Source organism: Coregonus lavaretus, assembly GCF_964263955.1.
Source record: "Coregonus lavaretus genome assembly, chromosome: 31".
Lineage (NCBI taxonomy): Eukaryota > Metazoa > Chordata > Actinopteri > Salmoniformes > Salmonidae > Coregonus > Coregonus lavaretus.
The window spans coordinates 4,691,638-4,711,793 of record NC_140018.1 but is presented as its reverse complement, the minus strand read 5'-3'; the positions used below and the strand labels follow the sequence as shown (position 1 = coordinate 4,711,793).

The following is a 20,156-nucleotide window of genomic DNA, read 5'->3' as shown; positions in this document are numbered from 1 at the left end:
CGAGAGAGAGAGAGCGAGAGACAGACAGACAGACAGAGAGACAAGGAGAGACTGATGAAAAAGAAACAGTAGACCATGTCCATGGTCAGGTAAGAGCTTCTTTCAATCTTGCATTAAAAATAAAGTAATATACTCACTTCTCCCGACTTTCCTTGGGTCCAGGGAATGACTGGGGGTTGACATGAGCCAACGTTATGAACTCATTCTTCTCCAGGTTCCCGACTAGGATCCTGATCTTAGACTCAACCAGACCAACCCTGCAGCGACAGAGAAAATAACACTTTCAGCTATCTATTCCCCAACAGTAGACTGATAAAGACCCATCTTCTTGCTTTAGGAGCAACATTGAAACGCAATAATGCTGTACACTGGCTCCACCCTCATATAATCTAATTCACATCCGAAGGTTTTCCCAGTTTTTTCCCAGTCAGTACTCACCACTCCAGGTGCTGCTTCTCGGTGGGGGCGCTTGCTAGCAACACAATATAATGCCTTGGAACATAAGAAACAGAACAATCCCATTACACCCTAAAGACAGCAGCCAGGCAACGAACCCAGGCTAGGAGAGAGCCCCAGACACATAGGCCCAGACCAGATCGCCACCACTCTCACAGCATGTCATGGAAATCGTTTTTTTATAACACACTTCTCTCAAACTAAAACTGATAAAAACTGCAGGACTAATACCAAAGTGTGTTAAGCCAATAAATGACACACAAACGTCCATAGCTGACGTGACACCGTCTTAGAGCAACATGTCCCAGTAGCAGCCACAAATTCTCCATAGCACATCAATCTAGTCAGATAAAACCAATTGTAAGTACCACGATAATTTACTCTCCAAATCATAATGTCAGAGAATGAACCTGATTCAGTCTATAAAACATGTCTTCCACAATACTAAAAGTATCCTGAAAGTCACTATTGTACTATAACTGGGCAAAACTAGTATTGTGTGTCTGTGTACAATCTACATGCAGTTACCACAGTAGCACCATAAAGTTCTTTCTATGCTTTGTCTGGAATAGCTCTACCTTGCATCTTGTTGAAAACCAATCACAGGAGCTTGTGTTCAGATTATTTCCCCATGAGGTTACAACAATATAAAATAGTTTTACAAAGGACAAGCAGATAAAAAAATGGAAAGGATAGTTTTTTCATTTTCAGGCCACATTGAAAATAAAAGGTCTGAGCCTGGGATAAATGATTGATTTATTCAAAACAACAGTTACAGAGAAACCAGTGCAGTAATCAGCAGGACACCACCCAAGTCAGCAGGATGGTCTGATTCTGAAATCTGTTAATCAAGCCTGGTGTGTGTAAAAGAGTCTAACCTGGATGATAATCAAAGTGTAATTGTGACCGTCTCCTCTAAAGCTCCTGTCCAATCCACAGGCTGGATGTATTTATTCACTTTAAAATTATTCTCCATTTTTTCAGGCTCTACAGTGCTGTAAAAAGGCTATCCAGAATGTGCTGCTGCATTTTCTCTGCCTGCAACCCAGTTGTGTTTAAGGCAGGGTGTGCTGCCTGCAACCCAGAGGAGGAGGAGTTGTGTTTAAGGCAGCGTGTGCTTCCAGAAACTCAGAGAAGGTGTGCTTAGCCAGGGTGTGCTTAAGGCAATATATCAAAATCTTCTGAAACTTTTCTGGCCAAGAAAGGGTGGATGGATCAAACTGATTTCCCAGAAGACTTTGATGGTATTTCACACTTCAAATGGAGCACTCCAGTAATGGAAGATTTTGGTAAATGAAGGAGAGGATTGGATCACTTCATTCACTATAGAACACTTAAGACAAAGGGGAGGGGATTGGGCAGCAAAAAGCTTTGCATTCTGATTGGGGCTGCAAAAGAAGAAATGCCTCCTCTTCCAAGGACAATGCCTCTTGGGTAACAGAACTGTGGCCACTGTCCTATCATCACACTCTTGCATACTACTGATAAACCAATTAACAACTTATCTAGCTATTTATCCCTCCCTCTATACACAGATTTCAACACTCAAGTACATTTCTCAAGATTGCGCAGAACTGATATTGAAAATGGAATCCAGGATGTGAGTTAGTGATCTGGATCTATACATTACCCACAATGCATAGAATGAAACTGAAAGTGCCAATGACGCTTTAATTTTTGGTAATCTTCACATGGCTTCCTGCTAGCGCTGTGCTACAATTTACGGATTTATCATGATCGAAACTTGATAAGGAAAATAAAAAGACATGTCTACAAAATCAAGACTAACAAGAAATACATTGTGCAAATTGTGAACTAAAGCATTTTATTTGGGAATTGATACACAATATAACAAGACAAGGAAAACCAGGAGACGGTTTAATATTGGAATCCTTACAACTGAAGTACCTACCTTTAGTAAAATATTAAAATATACAAACATTGAGTTGTGCTTACATTAGAGGCACAGTCTATACTAAATATTACTGATAACACTGGGCTTCAGGCCCTGCATAACGTTAACATTGTATTTGCTTTTGTGAAAAAATTTTGGTGAATCAAAAAAGGGTGCTTAGGTAAGAAGAAAGATTCTTTTGAGTCTTGTCTAAAAGCCTGAAATGTATATTTAATAATACAAAATAATTCAAACTGAATGAGTGGATTACATAAACAGTTGAATATAAAGAAGAGAACTTCACATTTACTGAAAATATAGTATATTGGTATATTTAGAAAATATACATCTTTATTGAAATAGTTGGTTTGTCTCACCATGTGTGTCCCACAGGATAAGCTGCTTAATACATACTTGTATTTCTGAAAGAAGTTTGGTGCTTCAAATAGTTTGGCCCACTCTGCTTTATTCTGCAATATTTCATCTGTAATTGCCAGACCTGTGGAGGGAAGGAGGAAGGAAAACGTGTTTAACAACGAGGACAACCAAAGGAAAACTACAGATGAGACAACGTATCTAGGCTACAATAAAGTAGAGGACGTTAGGAACCCCTTGAGAAAAAAAAAAGGGGGAAAAAGGCCAGACTAGACGGAATTTACTTGATACGCTAAACATACATTTGAGCAAACTTCCCTTTGACATCAACGTATCATTTATGTGAATGTTTGAGTACGTTTTTCCACTCAAGTCTTAAGTTAGGACTCTGACCTGAAGGGTTTTGTATAAAAATAGCAAAAAGTCTGTGTATAAAAGTTAGAAATGGCGACGGCTAACGGACCCTGTTTGAACTCGTCCACCATGACGGCCCGTGTGGAGGCGGAGACGTTGTAGGTGGAGTTCTGCTGGGGGTAGGCAGGTGTGATGATGGGCATCAGGTGGTACCGGTCACTGGGGGTCACCTGGAACAACACAGTGATACATTCTCAGAGAGCTTAAAATGGGGATACAGGGCCTCTAGCAGGGTTGGAGTCAATTCAGTCAAGTTGATGACATACTCAGCCTCTAATGCAGTTGAATCAAATGGTTTGTACTGGAACAGATTAAATAAAGTGTGACTGACTCGAGGTACAGGTCACAGGAAAAACCTCTGGCCCTAGACTTTAAAAATTGTTAATACAAGTGTCTGTGTCCTGGAGGAACAGGTGTTTAACCCCTTTAAAAAAATCACAAGGTTTTTTTTTTTTTTGGGGGGGGGGGGGGGTTTGGCAGCTCTGCTAGTAAAATGCTTTAAGCAGTTAAATTCATTTTTATGACAGTCCTTTATGTATTAGTGTTGCTCAGGACAGGACTAGTATCAGTATGAACAAATCTAGTTATGGACCAACATTACCCTGGGGTCCCAGACTGGCAGGTTGAGGTTGCAGTCCTCTGGCTGCTTCAGGAGAACAGGGTTGGGCCATTCCCTGCAACACAACTCATGTTCAGTGTGATGATACGGACCAAGTATACCATCAGTCAGACAACCCTTTACACACACCATCTTGTTTGACTATGGTCCTAAGAAATACAGGAGTAATTACAGCTGCCACAAGCACCGAGAAAATGTGACGACAATCAGGTTTTTTTCTGGATCAAAAAACACTTTGGACTTAGGCGACTCGAAAACACCTTTAGGCGGCCGCCACAATGACTAGAATGGCAGAACAATCCCTCACCATAATATAGAAAGGGTGTTCTATGGAATCACGTTTCATAACAGGGTTTCCGGTAGGAAACTTTAACCTTTTGGGCAATTTTTTGTTTGTTTTTTGCAGATAAATAAAAGTTGCCTGTAAAAATGACAGGGAGCAAAAATATCTGATTGCAGAATAATGTTTATTTATTCATTGATGGAAATACCAGCCAATGGAAACACATTTGACCGTCATGCTTATTGGTCTATAGCAAGGGTATTCAGCACAATATGCATAATTGAGTGGAATTAAATTGCCATGCAAGTAGATGACTCCACCTAGTTGGAAGGTATAAAGATGTGTTTGTGTGACTTGTATGTTTTATTTGCAGCTGTATGACCCAGTGGGTGAATAAAGTTGGTTTGAGCTTTTTCTAGTTGTCAGTTTGAGTTTTTTTTACTCCGTTTGTTCAGAACATTATCCATCAACTATCAGACGCGCACAGAGCCTATTTTGAGCAGGATTTATCCTGCAGCTCCTCAGCTGGTTAAAAAAAGTATATATATATATATATATATATATATATATATATATATATATGCGAGAAAGAAAAAAAACGTATTGGAAGTGATGCAGACAATTACATTGACGGAAGTTACAATCTATCTGCAATATTAAAGCTGATCTACCCCCTAAATAAAAATAATTATATATATATATATATATATATTTTTTTTTTTTAAATAAACACACAAGACAGATAAACCAGACCCATGCTCATATGGAGCACTCCAAACAAAATATAATTTAAAAAATGGTTATGTAATAAACCAAAATGTGTTTCTCACAAGTGTAGCAAGTTGTGAACTCCGCAAAGAACGTTTCCACTCCGAGAACGAGAAATTACTAATTAGTACATGCATCAACAAATGACACGGATTAACGGTACATTTATTCCTCTGTGTCTAAGTTATGTTTTCTGTTAAAGTATTTCTGAATTATTTTATGTATAGAATGGAGTAATTATATAATTTTGGCACATTTCCATTTACTTTCCTACTGGACCCACAGCTATGCCATTTCAACTGTTCTATTGGTTTTCATATCAACTTTTTCGTTGTCCAGAAGCAAAGGGCACAATCCTAGTCATTTCAGCAACCCCATCCTAGTTGTTGCATCTTTAGATTCCCCCCCTCTTTCTAAGTCTCTAACAGAGATTTCCATCTCTGTCACATATGGAACCGCTATCAGGTGCACTGTTTAAAATTGTGCTTTTCCAGGTGCTCTGTTTATAATGGTGTTCCCGCAAATTGCATTTTGGCAAATGTTTGAAAATAACGTTATATTGGCTGCTTCATTAGAGGAGATGCATGTTCTGTTAAATCAAATCAAATGTTATTGGCCACATGCGCCGAATACAACAGGTGCAGACATTACAGTGAAATGCTTACTTACAGCCCTTAACCAACAGTGCATTTATTTTTTATAAAAATGTAAAATAAAACAAAAAAGTGTTGAGAAAAAGAGAGCAGAAGTCAAATAAAATAACAGTAGGGAGGCTATATATACAGGGGGGGGTACCGGTGCAGAGTCAATGTGCGGGGGCACCGGCTAGTAGAGGTAGTTGAAGTAATATGTACATGTGGGTAGAGTTAAAGTGACTATGCATAAATAATTAACAGAGTAGCAGCAGCGTAAAAAGATGGGGTGGGGGGGCAGTGCAAATAGTCCGGGTAGCCATGATTAGCTGTTCAGGAGTCTTATGGCTTGGGGGTAGAAGCTGTTGAGAAGTCTTTTGGACCTAGACTTTGCACTCCGGTACCGCTTGCCGTGCGGTAGCAGAGAGAACAGTCTATGACTAGGGTGGCTGGAGTCTTTGACAATTTTAAGGGCCTTCCTCTGACACCGCCTGGTATAGAGGTCCTGGATGGCAGGAAGCTTGGCCCCAGTGATGTACTGGGCCGTACGCACTACCCTCTGTAGTGCCTTGCGGTCGGAGGCCAAGCAGTTGCCATACCAGGCGGTGATGCAACCAGTCAGGATGCTCTCGATGGTGCAGCTGTATAATTTTTTGAGGATCTGAGGACCCATGCCGAATCTTTTCAGTCTCCTGAGGGGGAATAGGCTTTGTCGTGCCCTCTTCACGACTGTCTTGGTGTGTTTGGACCATGATAGTTCGTTGGTGATGTGGACACCAAGGAACTTGAAGCTCTCAACCTGTTCCACTACAGCCTCGATGAGAATGGGGGCGTGCTCAGTCCTCTTCTTTTTTTTTTCCTGTAGTCCACAATCATCTCCTTTGTCTTGGTCACGTTGAGGGAGAGGTTGTTATCCTGGCACCACACGACCAGGTCTCTGACCTCCTCCCTATAGGCTGTCTCATCGTTGTCGGTGATCAGGCCTACCACTGTTGTGTCGTCGGCAAACTTAATGATGGTGTTGGAGTCGTGTCTGGCCATACAGTCATGGGTGAACAGGGAGTACAGGAAGGGACTGAGCACGCACCCCTGAGGTGCCCCCGTGTTGTGGATCAGTGTGGCAGATGTGTTGTTACCTACCCTTACCACCTGGGGGCGGCCCGTCAGGAAGTCCAGGATCCAGTTGCAGAGGGAGGTGTTTAGTCCCAGGATCCTTAGCTTAGTGATGAGCTTTGAGGGCACTATGGTGTTGAATGCTGAGCTGTAGTCAATGAATAGCATTCTCACGTAGGTGTTCCTCTTGTCCAGGTGGGAAAGGGCAGTGTGGAGTGCAATAGAGATTGCATCATCTGTGGATCTGTTGGAGCAGTATGCAAATTGGTGTGGGTCTAGGGTTTCTGGGATAATGGTGTTGATGTGAGCCATGACCAGCCTTTCAAAGCACTTCATGGCTACAGTCGTCAGTGCTACGGGTCGGTAGTCAGGGACATGTTGAAAATGTCAGTGAAGACACTTGCCAGTTGGTCAGCACATGCTCGGAGTACACGTCCTGGTAATCCGTCTGGCCCTGCGGCCTTGTGAATATTGACCTGCTTAAAAGTCTTACTCACATTGGCTACGGAGAGCGTGATCACATAGTCATCTGGAACAGCTGGTGCTCTCATGCATGCTTCAGTGTTGCTTGCCTCGAAGCGAGCATAGAAGTGGTTTAGCTCGTCTGGTAGGCTTGTGTCACTGGGAAGCTCGCGGCTGTGCTTCCCTTTGTAGTCTGTAATAGTTTTCAAGCCCTGCCACATCCGACGAGCGTCAGAGCCGGTGTAGTACGATTCAATCTTAGTCCTGTATTGACTCTTTGCCTGTTTGATGGTTCGTCGGAGGGCATAGCGGGATTTCTTATAAGCGTCCGGGTTAGAGTCCCGCTCCTTGAAAGCGGCAGCTCTACCCTTTAGCTCAGTGCGGATGTTTCCTGTAATCCATGGCTTCTGGTTGGTGTATGTACGTACGGTCACTGTGGGGACGACATCATCGATGCACTTATTGATGAAGCCAGTGACTGATGTGGTGTACTCCTCAATGCTATCTGAAGAATCCCGGAACATGTTCCAGTCTGTGCTAGCAAAACAGTCCTGTAGCTTAGCATCTGCGTTATCTGACCACTTTTTTATTAACCGAGTCACTGGTGCTTCCTGCTTTAGTTTTTGCTTTTAAGCAGGAATCAGCAGGATAGAGTTATGGTCAGATTTGCCAAATGGAGGGCGAGGGAGAGCTTTGTATGCGTCTCTGTGTGTGGAGTAAAGGTGGTCTAGAGTTTTTTTCCCTCTGGTTGCACATTTAACATGCTGGTAGAAATTAGGTAGAACGGATTTAAGTTTCCCTGCATTAAAGTCCCCGGCCACTAGGAGCGCTGCCTCTGGATGAGCGTTTTCCTGTTGACTTATGGCCTTATACAGCTCATTCAGTGCAATCTTAATGCCAGCATTGGTTTGTGGTGGTAAATAGACAGCTATGAAAAATATAGATGAAAACTCTCTTGGTTAATAGTGTGGTCTACAGCTTATCATAAGATACTCTACCTCAGGCGAGCAAAACCTCGAGACTTCCTTAGTATTTGATTTTGTGCACCAGCTGTTGTTTACAAATATACACAGACCGCCACCCCTTGTCTTACCGGAGTCAGCCGTTCTATCCTGCCGATGTAGCATATAGCCCGCTAGCTGTATATTATCCATGTCATCGTTCAGCCACGACTCAGTGAAACATAAGATATTACAGTTTTTAATGTCCCGTTGGTAGGATAACCGTAATCTTAGGTCATCCAAGATTGAAGATTGGCTAATAGGATTGATGGAAGAGGCAGTTTACTCGCTCGCCGTCGGATCCTTACAAGGCACCCCGACCTACGTCCACGATATCTCCGTCTCTTCCTCATGCGAATTACGGGGATTTGGGCCTTGTCGTGTGTCTGTAGGATATCCTTCGCGGCCGCCTCGTTGAATAATTTTTTTGGGTCCAATACGAGGTGAGTAATCGCTGTCCTGATATCCAGAAGCTCTATTTGGTTATAAGAGACGATGGCAGAAACATTATGTACAAAATAAATTACAAATAACGCGGAAAAAGACACATAATAGTACAATTGGTTAGAGGGCTGTAAAAGGGCAGCCATCTTCTCCGGCGCCATTTCGTAAGATGCATTACTATAAACTAAATGTGATTTCTGTAATTCTGAGCACCGTGGATGGATTCCCTAATTGGTTATGCACCCAATGCATATGGGTCCGGTAAAGACCTCAAAACGGACAGTAAATATAAATCTTCCCGGTCACGTTGTCCGGCACCACGGAAACCCTCGTTCATAAATCACTTCAGACAAAACGACGCGTCACTGGCAAAGCACAGAAAAACGAATGACCATCTGAAAACAGGTCACAGAGAATGTCTAAAAGACAGAGACTGCTCACCACTTGGAGAAGACCAGGAAGAACTTGTGTACGAGGGTGGAGGCCACGGCGTTGGGGTAGAGCTGGCAGGTCCTGGCTACCAGCATGGCCCAGGAGACGCCACCCAGGAAGCCCAGGATGTTACTGTAGATGTTATGACCTATGGGAGAACAATAACATAACAGTGTATATATATATATTTATTAGGTGTATATATAAAATGGTGTTGGGGTAAAGCTGGCAGATCCTGGCTACTACTAAGAGGTTAGCTTTGCTGTTGCCCTACAAGGCAGTCGGCAGGATAGAGGTGAGTCGTAGTAGTCGTAACAGTAGTACATACATTTCTGATATGGTAAAGTATACAATAGGTGTGTGAACGTTTAAAAACAGAAACAACTACCACTAACAGGTCCCAATCATGAGAACAATGTGGTGGAGGCGGCAGCGGAGTGAGGAGACAAGGAAACAGCCCTTTCCTTAAGAAAAGTCAGGAGAGTAAAACCCAACTTAGTTATAAAATCACCTGTTAAAATGTGCCAGGATTTATAAAGCATCCATAAATATCTTCAGAAATTAAAGACAGATCCTGGTTCCGTTGCCTGTTTTGAGTGCATGTTTAATACTGATTCCGTGAGCTCTAAGACTCACAACATCTGACGGATGAAGCAATTTCACTTTAAAAGTTTTTAAATCTTTGCCATGATGTAATAAAGGCTTTAAAAATAGTTTGTTAGAACACATTCTGGGATATCTTAGAATTTATTTAGTGTTTACACTGTTCCAAACGGTCAGGGAAAAGAAATATGTAGCCTGATCTACAGGGCCCCCAAAAAATGTTTTGGGTCCACCAGCCACTTTTTTACCAGCCAAAATATTTTTATAATCGCTAAAATTAAACCAACACTATAAATGAAACAGATAAGCATGCTTTGTAATGTTTCTAAAACCATACATGCATTTCTAGTGAGAAATAATGTGGTGTATTGTTTAATTTCATTTTTTTTGTGACCCGAGTCTAATCCAAAATATCACACACCCAGCCAGGCAGTGTGGCAGTGCAAGGGGATAGGCTACATAGGATTCCTAGTTCTTTGACTTTGTGCGATTAAATTTAACCAGCTATGAAACAAAACTACTTTGAAAACAGCAACTGCAGCATTTTACTGCAAATGTGATCATACTTGACTATTTTTATTCACAAATGCAAGTGAAAGCTCGCACTGTGGAGCCCTGACCACCCGCCAACGTAGCTAATGAAATAGACATCTTACCAATGCCAAAATCTACCAACATTTGGCAGGTGGCGGGGGTTAATTTTAGGCCCTTCTAAATCTAACAGCATCTGTTTGACAGACACTGGCCTAAAAACGCACACAGCGCTCACTTACATTTACGTCATTTAGCAGACGCTCTTATCCAGAGCGACTTAAAGTTAGTGAGTGCATACATTTTCATACTGGCCCCCCGTGGGAATCGAACCCAGAACCCTGGCATTGAAAACGCCATGCTCTACCAACTGAGCTACACGGGACTGAGCTACACTTCTCCTACCCTCCTTCTTGATATCCTTCTTATTGTTACTATTAGGCTACAATTATCATCATAAGTAAGCCAATGTCATTAGTAGGCTTAGTATACTATAGCCTTGTATAACAACCATCTAAGAAGCCTAAGAGCGCGTCCTGTTTAGCTGGCATAACGTAACTTACTTGGGCCTATACTTTAATATGAATCATCCATTAGTTTATGTCAACATACGAGTCATTAAATACAATTCAAGCATTTTCTGTTTTAAAACGAAATAAAAAAAAGGGAGCCTTGAATAATTAAACAAATAAAAATCGCAACGTCGTCTAAAGCAATTGCAACATTCACCAATGCAAATCATCTTTGCTCTAATAAAGCCTTTAAAACCTGTTAGTATAGACCTTCTGGGATTTCTTATAATTTGTTTCGTGTTGTTTTCACTGTTCCAAACATACGCATGCAGACTCAGAGAAGTAGCCTACCAGTCTTCCTGCGGTCCTATTTTAGAAACGCCTCGCACCCTCCACATTTCACATGGCCAGTGGATTCTCCAGTAGTTTCCACAACCAAGTCAAATGGTCTCCCGAGTGGCACAGTGGTCTAAGGCACTGCATCGCAGTACTAGCTGTGCCACTAGAGATCCTGGTTCGAATCCAGTCTCTGACGTAGCCAGCGTCGTCCAGGGTAGGGGAGGGAATGGCCAGCAGGGATGTAGCTCAGTTGATAGAGCATGGTGTTTGCAACGCCAGGGTTGTGGGTTCGATTCCCATGGGGGGCCAGTATGAAAAAAAATAATGTATGCACTCACTAACTGTAAGTCGCTCTGGATAAGAGCGTCTGCTAAATGACTAAAATGTAAATGGTATTCCAAACATGACTTGCCTGGCCCGAATCAATTCTCAGAATTTGAGTCTGGCACAGTATGAGAATGACAACTTCAATTCACTTGGAATTTTATGAATTGTTCTTATCTTTTAACAGAAAACCGATTAAAACTGTAGTTTAAATGTAAAGACAAAAAGTATATTTATCACATCTTTAGTATACAAGCCGATTCCTCTTGTGATGGTAATAGAGCTACTTGCCAGTACACTAATGATCATCAGGCAACAGTGAAATTTAGCTGGTCCTGCAATTCAGCTTGATGGTTCTGCCTCGTCTCCCAATAAGCTTGGCGATGCTTATGCCATATCGCTTACAGCTATCTAGCTTCTAAAGAGCACTAAAGAGTTGGGGGTGGAGGGGCAGGGGATGTTTTTGGATTGGCCTTTTAGTTTACACAAGATTTTAAATAAAATACCTACAGCCACAGCTAGGGAACCACATTCAGTACCTGCACCTGGTTGGCCTACAGGCCAGTGAGTGACTCTCTGCTGCTTCTGTTCCAGCAACACAAAACATGATTGGACAGTTGGTTGCCAGGCAGAATATGCAAGCCAAACAAATTCACCATGGCAACAAGTGCCGTGGTCTATCCTGTGTGTTAAAAAGCCATGACAAGTATTTTTTTTTTTTTTGGCAGGATAATCCTGTTTAGGGAATAGGACCTGAGGGCTGGGGCGTTGCAAGTCAGTTTGGGCCCAGCGTATTGACATGCCATTAGTTGGTTGTGTGAACGAGTGAGATAACACTACATGCCTAGCCACAACAGTCTCAGTCACTCAGTGTTACACAGCACGCGCACACACACACACAGAGATACAGTAAACACACAGAGACCAACTCAAACACACAGGTACAGACAACAAGCAGGTAGACACAGACGCTTACAGAAGACACTGATTCAACACACAGTTCAGTTTCCACCAAGGCAAGCGATTGTGCTCCTATGCAACAACACTACAGATCCGACTCACGTTTAGCCCACAGCTTGATGGTCCTCAGAGTCAGTCTGAAGTTTTCGATGTTGGGTACAAGATGAAGGATCTCATCTGTAACTCTGCAACCTGAAAACAACGTCAAGTCATTATTGTGCCCAACAAACGCGGCGTCACAATAGAGCCAGACAGTCAGGCTACAACACAATGCAGAGAGAACACTTGAAACCTACAACACAGCAGTTGCTTTCAAACAGCTGTAGGTACGGGTCAGAGGTGAGCCAACAACCAATTGTTAAGAGGCCTTTCAGCCATTCAAACCACACTGTTTTTAACTTGGATCAGTGTACGGAGATACCGTTCAGCAGACGATTTTATCCAAAGCGATTACAGTCCAGTGTATATACACAGTACATACAATGCATTACAGCCTTATTCTAAAATGGATTACATTTTTTTCATCAATCTACACAATACCCCATAATGACAAATCGAAAAAAGGTTTAGACATTTTTGCAAATGTACTTAAAATAAAAACACAGAAATACCTTATTTACATAAGTATTCAGACCCTTTGCTATGAGACTCGAAATTGAGCTCAGTTGCATCCTGTTTCATTTGATCATCCTTGAGATGTTTCTACACCTGTGGTAAATTCAATTGAATTAACATGACTTGGAGAGGCACACACCAGTCTATATAAAGGTCCCACAGTTGACAGTGCATGTCAGAGCAAAAACCAAGCCATGGGGTTGAAGGAATTGTCCGTAGAGCTCCGAGACAGGATTGTGTTGAGGCACAGATCTGGGGAAGGGTACCAAAACATTTCTGCAGCCTTGAAGGTCCCCAAGAACACAATGGCCTCCATCATTCTTAAATGGAATTAGTTTGGAACCACCAAGACTCTTCTTAGAGCTGGCCGCCCGGCCAAACTGAGCAATCAGGGGAAAAGGGGGGTTCAGGGAGGTGACCAAGAACCCGATGGTCACTGACAGAGCTCCTCTGTGGAGATGGGAGAACTTTCCAGAAGAACAACCATCTCTGCAGCACTCCACCAATCAGGCCTTTATGGTAGTGGCCAGATGGAAGCCATTCCTCAGTAAAAGGCACATGACAGCCCGCTTAGAGTTTGCCAAAAGGCACCTAAAGGACTCTGACCATGAGAAACAAGATTCTCTGGTCTGATGAAACCAAGATTGAACTCTTTGGCCTGAATGCCAAGCATCACGTCTGGAGGAAACCTTGCACCATCCCTATGGTGAAGCATGGTGTTGGCAGCATCATGCTGTGGGGATGTTTTTCAGCGGCAGGGACTGGGGGACTAGTCAGGATCGAGGGAAAGATGAACGGAGAAAAGTACTGAGAGATCCTTGATGAAAACCTGCTCCAGAGCGCTCAAGACCTCAGACTGGGGCGAAGGTTCACCTTCCAACAGGACAACGACCCTAAGCACACAGCCAAGACAACGCAGGAGTGGCTTCGGGACAAGTCTCAATGTCCTTGAGTGGCCCAGCCAGAGCCTGAACATCTCTGGAGAGACCTGAAAATAGCTGTACATCCAACCTGAAAGAGCTTGAGAGGATCTGCAGAGAAGAATGGGGGAAATAAATATATATACAGGTGTGCCAAGCTTGTAGCATCATACCCAAGAAGACTTGAGGCTGTAATCACTGCCAAAGGTGCTTCAACAAAGTAAAGGGTCTGAATAAATGTTTTTTTGCTTATCATTGGGGTAGTGTGTAGATTGAGGGAAAAAAACTATTTAATCAATTTTAGAATAAGGCTGTAACATAATGTAGAGAAAGTCAAGGGGTCTGAATACTTTCCGAATGCACTGTACATTTTAGTATATGTGACCGCAGCGGGAATCGAACCCATCACCCTGGTGCTGCTAGCGCCACACTTTCACCAACTGAACCACATCAGGACCAGAGCTCAGTGTTACCATTGAGACTCCTGATGCAGCGGATGTCAAGGTTCTTCAGCAGTCCGTCATCTCGGAGGTCCAGACTCTCTGGGATGGTTTGCAACGCTAACCGGGCAAAAAGGATGTCAATCTAGAAACAAACAGATCATGGACGTTTAAAAAAAAAAAAAAAAACGTGGTACATCTCAATATTGGATGTACAGAACCAGTTTTGCATGTTTCCTTGCAATAATGCAAAATGTACACATTTAGGCCTATAAAAGAAATAATTAACCAAAAAATAATTTCAAATGTCACACCTCAATGCTGTCGAAAGACAGCTTTATCACCGGGACAAATGCCTCCTCAACAGCCTGGAAAATAAAGGGTGAAAAGTTAATGAACAGTCTGCACCTCGTTCATTTTTGGGAATGCATCTTTACCTCCAACTCTACCAATACCCACATGACTCTCACCTACTGGACCAACACAAGTCCTACTCTCCCAATACAATACCCACTTGACTCTCAACTACTGGACCAACACAAGTCCTACTCTACCAATACAATACCCACTTGACTCTCACCTACTGGACCAACACAAGTCCTACTCTCCCAATACAATATCCACTTCACTCTCACCTACTGGACCAACACAAGTCCTACTCTCCCAATACAATACCCACTTCACTCTCACCTACTGGACCAACACAAGTCCTACTCTCCCAATACAATACCCACTTCACTCTCACCTACTGGACCAACACAAGTCCTACTCTCCCAATACAATACCCACTTCACTCTCACCTACTGGACCAACACAAGTCCTACTCTACCAATACAATACCCACTTCACTCTCACCTACTGGACCAACACAAGTCCTACTCTCCCAATACAATACCCACTTCACTCTCACCTACTGGACCAACACAAGTCCTACTCTCCCAATACAATACCCACTTCACTCTCACCTACTGGACCAACACAAGTCCTACTCTCCCAATACAATACCCACTTCACTCTCACCTACTGGACCAACACAAGTCCTACTCTCCCAATACAATACCCACTTCACTCTCACCTACTGGACCAACACAAGTCCTACTCTCCCAATACAATATCCACTTCACTCTCACCTACTGGACCAACACAAGTCCTACTCTCCCAATACAATACCCACTTCACTCTCACCTACTGGACCAACACAAGTCCTACTCTCCCAATACAATACCCACTTCACTCTCACCTACTGGACCAACACAAGTCCTACTCTCCCAATACAATACCCACTTCACTCTCACCTACTGGACCAACACAAGTCCTACTCTCCCAATACAATACCCACTTCACTCTCACCTACTGGACCAACACAAGTCCTACTCTACCAATACAATACCCACTTCACTCTCACCTACTGGACCAACACAAGTCCTACTCTCCCAATACAATACCCACTTCACTCTCACCTACTGGACCAACACAAGTCCTACTCTCCCAATACAATACCCACTTCACTCTCACCTACTGGACCAACACAAGTCCTACTCTCCCAATACAATACCCACTTCACTCTCACCTACTGGACCAACACAAGTCCTACTCTCCCAATACAATACCCACTTCACTCTCACCTACTGGACCAACACAAGTCCTACTCTCCCAATACAATACCCACTTCACTCTCACCTACTGGACCAACACAAGTCCTACTCTACCAATACAATACCCACTTCACTCTCACCTACTGGACCAACACAAGTCCTACTCTCCCAATACAATACCCACTTCACTCTCACCTACTGGACCAACACAAGTCCTACTCTCCCAATACAATACCCACTTCACTCTCACCTACTGGACCAACACAAGTCCTACTCTCCCAATACAATACCCACTTCACTCTCACCTACTGGACCAACACAAGTCCTACTCTACCAATACAATACCCACTTCACTCTCACCTACTGGACCAACACAAGTCCTACTCTACCAATACAATACCCACTTCACTCTCACCTACTGGACCAACACAAGTCCTACTCTCCCAATACAATACCCACTTCACTCTCACCTACTGGACCAACACAAGTCCTACTCTACCAATACAATACCCACTTCACTCTCACCTACTGGACCAACACAAGTCCTACTCTCCCAATACAATACCCACTTCACTCTCACCTACTGGACCAACACAAGTCCTACTCTACCAATACAATACCCACTTCACTCTCACCTACTGGACCAACACAAGTCCTACTCTACCAATACAATACCCACTTCACTCTCACCTACTGGACCAACACAAGTCCTACTCTCCCAATACAATACCCACTTCACTCTCACCTACTGGACCAACACAAGTCCTACTCTCCCAATACAATACCCACTTCACTCTCACCTACTGGACCAACACAAGTCCTACTCTCCCAATACACCCACCCTCAAATCCTTGACCTCCTCCTGCTGCTTCAGCTTGTCCAGGAACGAGGAGAAGAAGTCTGTTCTCTCCACATGGCGAGGAGCAACACACAGGGCGTCAATGTCTGCCCCTAGGAGAAGAGCACAGGGACAGAAGGCCGTGTTTAGACGTCCATTCTGTGGTGTTTTGAGGACGTTTGAACCCGAGTGTTTGGTAGAGTCATGTTCAGCAGGTACCAAAAGAGGAAAATGTTTTGACATGAAAACGAGCGTTCCTGTTGGACAACAACTGTTATTGTAACTTTTGCAGTGAAGAGTTGACACAATATTTACCTTTAGTGTGAACTCCTAACCTGTAGGAGCCAAACGTGAATATCTTCCCTCCAACAGTGTCAATCACTGAGGCAGGCAGATTCTAGGAGACAAAAAAAACAACCAGTCCTTACAACCTGTTGCATCATGGGTTGGTAACGGTGCCATGCGGTTGTCATAACCCAATATTATCTGCATACCAAATTAGCACACTATTTCCCTTTAATAATGCAGAGCCCTGGTCAAAAGTAGTGCTCTAAAAAGGAATAGGGTGACATTTGGGACTTACCCATTGACGTCGTCACCAGACCCCTGCTGTATCAGAGAGAACTATCTAAAGGCGAAAGTAAAATAATACCTTTGTCTCACTGACGTCATGGATCCATTCCTTCACCAGTGTGTTTAGTTTCCCCAACACATGTATTCTATGGAAAACAAAGCATGATTTAGAGGAAGTCTGTGGTATTTTGACGTTTAACCGCCTAGAGTTGAACCCCAGCGGAGATCAAATTAGCATAATACAAAACATCCATCAGTTTAAGCTAGAGAGAGAGAGATATATTTTTTTGCATTGGATTTGTTTCAATCCACCACATCCGCCGATGCCTCATCCGAGGTGAAAGGTGACAGAGCTAGAGCGGTGCTTGTCAGACCATGAGACATCCCGAAAATCTGTCTACTCACAAAATCGTCAGTAGTGTCCGAATGGTTTGGCCTACAAACTATTACGACCTCTCTATGGAAATGTGAGACTCATGAACACGGACGCCCACAGGTTTCAAAAGAGTCGTCTTAAGGTCCCCCGGTACCAGTTGAAATAATGAATGGAAGTATATGGAGACTGTTTAGTGCCAGAAATAAGGGGTTCAATAAATATATATTTCCTGATCTTTCTTATCTCTCTCAGATCTGTTGTTCCATGTAGCTCAGTTGGTAGAGCATGGCACTTGCAACGCCAGGGTTGTGGGTTCGCTTCCCACGGGGGGCCAGTATGAAAATGTAAGTCGCTCTGGAGTGTCTGCTAAAAAAAATGACTAAAAATGACTAGTGAATCTGTTATTCAATGCGCTTGTATGGGCTAATAGCAGTAAAGCAACAAAAAAAATTCCCCACATCATATATATCTATATATTTTTTAAATAACTACATAAGTATGGCACTTTATAACAACAAATACAGTTTACCTAGTATTGACCAAAACCCCAACCTAAGAATAATTGGCTGATGTACTGGCAAGATATTGGATACAGTTCTCCTCCTCCTCATAGGCCGTGTGATACTACTTGTGTCCATTCTAAAATGACCATTTACTAGTGACAACCATCCTACCTGCGCTGTAGTTCCAGCTCCTCTTCGAACACCCCGTATGGTTTCAGGGCCTCAGTCAGCCTGTGTGTGAGGACCAGGTCACACTCCTTGGCTTGGGCCAAGCTGATAGGAGAAGTGATCCCATAGTGCTTGGGCGTCTCCCGACCCAACGACACCTGACTGAAAACAGGACAGGACAGGTTGTGATCTGAATAAATGTATGCGCCATGCAACAAATGTTACTAGGAATTTCTATTGGTGTTGTACAAAGAAATATCCACACATCAACAATCCATTAATACAGATAAGGACATGATCAATACAAATGTACATGACAAACCATACAGAAAGAGCTTAATGGCATCACAACACATACAAATGTAGCATGTAGTGTGTGCTTTAAAGTTTGTTCTATACGGACTCCCTAGCATACATTGCTTGCTGTGGATTCTGTGGGTGTGGTGGTAGAGGAAAACAGACACAGCTATACATCTTAATACGGGCTCTGGGAAAAACCACGAAGGCCTAACTGTATATGTGGATTCTGATGTCATGCCTCATATTTTCTAGAATGTTTTGACTGAACAGAGCCAATAAGGACATCGTCAACATCAACTTCGTTACATTTTGTAACGTTACAGTTTGATGTTGACATGACAAAGGCCTAAGAGAACATATTTTTGCACCAAATTGATTTGACACGTCTAGTGACCCATCATAACGCAAAACAGTTCATAAGAGTTACCCCGAAATGGCAGTAGGCAAGACCCCAAAACAGACAACTTTCTCAAACTGGCAATGAAGCCGCATGGTAATTTAGCTGTGTCTGACAAATCAATTGCGAAGGACAAATAAAATAGAAACGAACTGGAGTAGTAGCTAGCGTAACGGTTCACAACTGACAAATTCCAATATTGCAAATGATCCAAGCACTCACAGCTAACGTTAGACTGCTAATATCAATTGTATCGCTTAACTTTGGCACTAGCAAACATGTAGCTAGCTAGCTAGCTGGTTCCAAATCACAATTGCCTACTAGCTACGTGCTAGCTAGATTGCGCAAACATATGGTGCAAACATAGCGAACGTTAGCTTTGTTATGCTAACTAACTCCTGTAAATGCTAACTAGCCGTTTGCAACTTCCACTTGTCAAGAACGCTTGAATACATGGGGTTGAAAGTCAGACCGTAATAACGACAACGTTAGCTACTTTAGCTAGCTAATACACATTTCCCGCTACACAACCTGCTAGCAAAAAATACATAACTTGACGAACTGGTTTGCCAGCATCCGTAGGCCCAATCCCCTTTCCAAACAATTCTCTGTCCAAAGTAGCGAGATACTTACAGGGCCATTGTAACAACCTCCAGCAAGTACAATCAGCCCCGCCAAAATTCCCTTCTCATACTCGTTTCTTATTTTTTATTTTTTTTGCTAGCTATGTTATTTAACCAGCAACCGAGCAGTGGGATTGACACCTTTTGTTTCCACTCAACATGGCGCGTGTTCAAACTGTGCAGTCACCGCAAAAATTCGCTACCTGAGTGGGTTGTGTGAACGTCATAATGTAGAGCACACTTTTTATCACATGGGAACTGTAGTCTTTTAAAATAGATGGACATTTGGCATCTGCCACATAGCCTATATTTTTTACTAAACAATAGATTTATTCGAATATGTAGTAGGTGGGTATACAAGGACTACTTTTAACAATTTCCACACAATTTTACAAAAACACATTCACTTGAAGAACAGCGCAGATGCAAAGTTTGGTAACAGAATGACAGTTTGTGCAGTCATTCTGTTACTAAACGTTGTATCTACACTGTTCAAGTAAATGTGATTGTCAAATTTGTGGAAATTGTTAAAAGTAGTCATTGTGCATGAAGTTGTATGGTTTGTTTAACTTTGCAATCATTGTTTTTTGTTTGACATTTTAAAGTGAAAAATCTAAATCTCAGCATCACCGTTCCCTGGAATAGA

The 20,156-nt window shown here is 42.8% G+C and overlaps 1 protein-coding gene across 2 annotated transcripts in view; it reads right to left on the bottom strand.

The window, feature by feature from the left end:
• LOC311106991 (poly(A) polymerase type 3-like) overlaps positions 1–19,698 on the bottom strand; it is a gene marked incomplete at its 3' end in the record, with an annotated part of 25,791 nt that extends 6,093 nt beyond the window's left edge. Inside the window, exons 1-14 of one of the 2 annotated variants that reach the window (XM_084149416.1) lie at positions 19,521–19,698; positions 18,194–18,352; positions 17,223–17,289; positions 16,886–16,967; positions 16,574–16,683; positions 14,452–14,505; positions 14,171–14,282; positions 12,265–12,354; positions 8,903–9,041; positions 3,741–3,813; positions 3,189–3,309; positions 2,765–2,849; positions 439–492; positions 138–257 (exon numbers count right to left, since the gene is read on the bottom strand). In XM_084149416.1, the coding sequence (XP_084005542.1) occupies positions 138–257; positions 439–492; positions 2,765–2,849; positions 3,189–3,309; positions 3,741–3,813; positions 8,903–9,041; positions 12,265–12,354; positions 14,171–14,282; positions 14,452–14,505; positions 16,574–16,683; positions 16,886–16,967; positions 17,223–17,289; positions 18,194–18,352; positions 19,521–19,528 (1,274 nt within the window). In that variant the 5' untranslated portion in view covers positions 19,529–19,698. Of the gene's footprint in view, positions 1–137; positions 258–438; positions 493–2,764; positions 2,850–3,188; positions 3,310–3,740; positions 3,814–8,898; positions 9,042–12,264; positions 12,355–14,170; positions 14,283–14,451; positions 14,506–16,573; positions 16,684–16,885; positions 16,968–17,222; positions 17,290–18,193; positions 18,353–19,520 lie in introns of those variants that run through there. The other variant, XM_084149417.1, reaches the window with a different exon arrangement.
• Positions 19,699–20,156: the final 458 nt, after the last annotated feature.